Source organism: Vombatus ursinus, unplaced genomic scaffold, assembly GCF_900497805.2.
Source record: "Vombatus ursinus unplaced genomic scaffold, bare-nosed wombat genome assembly UNPS02014847.1, whole genome shotgun sequence".
Classification (NCBI taxonomy): Eukaryota; Metazoa; Chordata; class Mammalia; order Diprotodontia; family Vombatidae; genus Vombatus; species Vombatus ursinus.
In genome coordinates this window covers 16169247-16173923 of record NW_020954625.1, presented here as the reverse complement: position 1 = coordinate 16173923, position 4677 = coordinate 16169247, and the positions used below count along the sequence as shown (strand labels likewise).

Here is a 4677-nt window from a genome sequence, read left to right as displayed (position 1 = left end):
GCAGCAGCAGGGGCAGCGGCACCGGCCGGGGCAGCGGCAGCGGCAGCAGGAGCAGCGGCAGCAGGAGCAGCGGCAGCGGCCGGGCGCTCGGTGCGCGGCGGCGCCGGCAGGGCCGAGGGCAGCGGCGGGGGCGGGCCCGGGAGCCTGGGGGGGCCCGCGCGGGGATGCGCTCGGGGCGCCGCGGCTCCGGCTCGGGCTCCGGCGGCTCGGGCGGCTGGGGAGCGAGCTAGCGGCGCGGCCCGGGGAGGCGGAGGAGCGCCAGTCCGAGGCGGCGGAGGAGGCGCAAGGGGAGGAGGCGGAGGCGCCGGCGCCGGAGGAGGAGCGGCCGCGGAGGAGGAGGCGGCGGCGGGGACGGGGACGGGGACGGGGACGGCGGCCGGAGCCCGAGCCCGAGCCCCCGCGCACCATGGCTGCCCAGGGCGAGCCGGGCTACCTGGCGGCGCAGTCGGACCCGGGCTCCACGAGCGAGCGCAGTACCGACTCGCCCGTGCCGGGGTCCGAGGACGACCTGGCCGGGGGCCCCCTGCCCAGCCCCGAGTGGAGCGAGGAGCGCTTCCGCGTGGACAGGAAGAAACTCGAGGCCATGTTGCAAGGTAGCTTCCCCCGCCCCACCTCGGACCCGGGGCCATCCCCTGCTGCCCTCGGACCCCGCGCCTCTCCCTCACCTGTAGCCTCTCCCCGTCCCCGGGACTCCCACTGCACCCCCTGGGGCACTCCTCTCTTTTCTTGCAAAAAGTCACTACGTCTCCCAGGGCCTCAGTTTCCCAAAACATCGGCGAAACTGGGGGGTGCGTGTGCGTTGAGATGATGTTGAACTGCCTTCCCTAGTCTTATTCCTTTGGGAATCTGCCCAGACGAGCAGGGGGGTGGAAGCCTTTCCATAGCGCTTTAAGGGCAGCAGAGCGCTTTCTTTCCCGGCCCGGGAGCTCAGGGCTTGGCCGTCTCCTTCTCCGCCCAGCTCGGGCTCCTCTCCCCCGGCCCGGGTCCCCGCCGGGCTCCCGGCTCTCCGCAGCTGCCGCTGCTCACTTTCTCGGAGCCCTCCTCTTCCCTCCTGGCCTAGGGGGCCCGGAGGAAATGATTCCTCCTCCCGTCGCCCTCCTTACCCGTCCCCGCCTCCAGTCTCCCCCGGCGGAGCGGAGCAGGGCCTCCTTGGGGGGGATCCCTCAGCAGCGGGGGTGTGGGGTGGGGTGGGGTGGGGAGCCCCGCTCCCCACTTAGGAAACTCACTCCCCCCCCTCCACTTCCCCGCCGGCGGGATCGTCCGGTCCTGACCCCACCGGCGGCCAAACTTTTCCTTGAGGGGTGCCCGGGAGAGGCCCTTAAACTTGAAATCGGGCGCCCTCGCACCGGCACAACACCAAGCAGGGTGACGGCACCCGAACTTGGGGCAGGATGCCGCCTTGAGCCTGGCCAGGCTCGGCCTACGTCCGCTTTCCTGCCTGCTCTCCCTTTCTGTCACTTTCCTCCCGCCTCCCCCCCTTCCCCTTGTCAGTATCCACTTCCTCCAGCTGAGGGGCCTGGGGGATGTGACTCACGTTTTAGGATGGGGTACCCACCCCCACCCCTTCTTGGGGCAGAAAGGTCCAGGATGAAAGGGGGGGGGAGGAGCTGTGACCGTAGCCCGGAGAGATTCTCGGCAGTGCCGATGTGTGTGAGCACAGGGTTGCCTGCATGTCCTGCTGGGCTTAGGAGGACACATGCTGAGTCAAATGCATTTCAGAATATGTCTCCCTTCCTAGGAATATAGGTGTCATAGTTTGCGTTTCACAAATCGAAGCAGCAAGTCAAATCGACAGATATTTGTTAACGGCCAGTTGTGTGCCCTGCACCGTGTTAAGTGCTGGAGATAGAAAAGACAGCCCCCGCTTTCAAGGGGCTCACCGTCTAAAGGCGGAGGCGTCATGCCAACATCTGAGTACAAACAAACATAAATGAGGGATGAGAAGAGAGGGCAGATTTTAAACTCCTGTTTTATTCCTTTCTTTTCCTTTCCCTGACCAGAAAAACTTGTAGTCATGCCAGGCTCCAAATCAGTTTTGACTAAGCACGTTAACATTTAGAGTTTAGAGAGAGCCCGAGGTAACTCTGACTTTCTGGGGAAATGTGAAGCTGGAGCTGACCCAGAGTGACTTGAAACACTTGGGCCTTCCCTGGTGTGACAGTAAGAAACCAGGACAGACAGTTGTAAGGATTGCCAGTGATGGTTTTGCAAAATAAAGCTCTAACAAGACAACCACCTATTCAAAGTGTCCCGTGAAGGTTAGTCATGTGGCTTGAGGAGAAGTTCAAGGCAAATCAGGTCTTGTTCAAACCCCCCCAATGCTTGTTTGGACTTTGTTAGGAGGGAGCCTCAGCTTTGGAGCGCTTCCGGCTTGTGGTAGTCACTTGAGGCCTTTTGGGGACAGTGAAGCAGGTTTTTCTAAGAAAGGACAACATATTTTCCAAAATAATCACTTTGGAAATGCAGAACCGGAGGCGTTTGCTCTTTGGTTTTGGGTCTGCTGCACACTTGCCATCATCCTCACTCGTTCCTTCTTGAAAAACCATCTGGATGGTATGAGAAGGTTGTTTCTCTGTGTGTTTTGAATTATGTAACTTTCCAGGAAAGTTCCTCCATCTTACTTGCTAAAGCCTTCATAACCCACATTCCCAAGTCGCAACCTTTTCTTTGAGTATGACAGATTTTAGTTGTCATTTATTAGGTATTCCATTCCTGAAAAAAAAAAAACCCATAATTGTTAAAGCAAATCATTTAAAGGAAAATATCAGTAAAGAAAAAATTCTCTTGTGAATTGGCTGCCTCAAAAACATCCCTCTCAAGACATTTCAAGACACTTGTTTCTTGGATGTGTTTGAGTTGACTTGGGAAAGATGAATGTAGGAGTGAATGAGTGCCAACGCACACCATGCCGACAGGAGAGGCCAGAGGAGGAGATCAGAGGGATTTCTAGGCATTTACAAAGTCAGTATCATTTAGTGTAAAGAGACATGGGGTTTTCGATGCAAAGACCTGTGTTCTAAGTCTACACTAAGTAGTGACTTGACCTTGGTTGAGTTCTTTTCCCTCTCTACACCTCAGTTTCCCCACTTGTAAAATGATGGCATTAGATGAGATGAAGGTCCTATGCCAGACCCTCTGTGATTCAGTGGGAATCGGCCACTCATCTGTTTCCTCTATGGGCTGATGTCTGTGTTTTCTGAATCATCTGTTTATAAAGAGTCAGGCCCCTTTCTAGGAGGCATGTATGTGCTTTATTGGTGGTTGTTTTAACCAGTGAAGCTTGTTTAAACCTTTTCCTTAATGGGTAGCTCTGTGGAGGTGGTAGTTAGGCCTGGTGTTCTCCAAGAACTGTCCTCCTTTGCAGTTGGCAGACTTCAGCTTGAGAGGTTGTAGTCATAAGAAGGCTAGTCTTGGCCCAAGAAGACCACAGTTGAAATCCTGCTTCTGATGCTTCCTATCTGACCACGAGCAAGCCACTTCATCTCTCTTCTCATCTGTAAAATGGGGGTAATACTAGCCATAGAACCTACCTCACAAGATTGTTGTGAGCCTCGAATGAGCTCATCTAATTTGTCAAATGCACTTGAAACCTTACAATGCTCTATGAAAGGCAGTGATGTCTGTTTATTTGAATTATCTTTTCTCATATTTTCCCAGTGGAATTTAGGTAGAAAAAAGTCCCGGGACAAGCCCCTATTATTATTATTATTATTATTTTTTTGATGAGGCAATTGGGGTTAAGTGACTGAGTCACACAGCTAGTAAGTGTTATGTGTCTGAGGTGAGATTTGAACTCAGGTCCTCCTGACTCCAGGACTGGTGCTCTATACACTGTGCTACCTAGCTGCCTCCCCGCTATTATTAATGTAGAAAGGTATAATGAAGTTAATGCTCCTTTAGGACTGGTGAGGACCTCCCATGTCATCTTGTCTAACCCACTCATTTTCAGAGGAGGAAACTGAGTCCCAGAGAAGTGGGCAAGGGTGTGAGCAGTTTTCATGTTTCCTTTGCACAAAACAGATCTCTTGCCATCAGACTTCTTTTGTCCCTTTACCATCAGGAAAGAAAGAGGTGGCAGAAGAAGTCCTCTGTACAGCCCTGCACTGGGTCATGTAATGCAGCTTTTCCCTGACCCAGAACACTTAAGCCATCTTGGCTTAAACTCACTTACTTATAAGTAACTGAAGTTCGTGCGGTCTCTGATCCCTTCCCAGGGTCCCAGCATCTAGTGGAGTAAACTGAATGTTTACCTCTAAAACCTGCAAGCTTCTGGTACCTTTAGTCCTCAGACAGAGGGACTTGTATACCCAGCCATCTGTGAAGAAATTGGTCCTGATAAGGAACAGCAAGCAAAGTTACAATAATAGTAATAGGTATGTTAATGACACTTGAAGGTTTGCAAAGCATTTTACATGCATCATCGCATCATTACATTTAATCCTCACAACAGGCCTGGAGTGGGTGGGTGAGTTTCTTATTCCCATTTTGCAGATGAGGAAATAGGCTCAGAGAGGTTAACCTGCTTGCCTGTGTAAATGTCAGAAGCTGAATTTGAACTCAGGTCCAGTTTTCTCCTTTCCTTCCCCTCCCCTCCCCTCCCTTTCCCCCTTTCCCCCTTCCTCCCTTCCTCTCTTTCTTTCTTTCTTTCTTTCTTTCTTTCTTTCTTTCTTTCTTTCT

General features: G+C 53.3%; 1 protein-coding gene across 2 annotated transcripts in view; it reads left to right on the top strand.

Annotated features, from left to right (window-relative positions):
• The first annotated feature begins 406 nt into the window (after window positions 1-406).
• BICC1 (BicC family RNA binding protein 1) overlaps window positions 407-4677 on the top strand; it is a 276008-nt gene continuing 271737 nt past the window's right edge. For both annotated transcript variants that reach the window (XM_027840726.1, XM_027840728.1), the window contains exon 1: window positions 407-593. In XM_027840726.1, the coding sequence (XP_027696527.1) occupies window positions 407-593 (187 nt within the window). The remainder of the gene's footprint in view (window positions 594-4677) is intronic.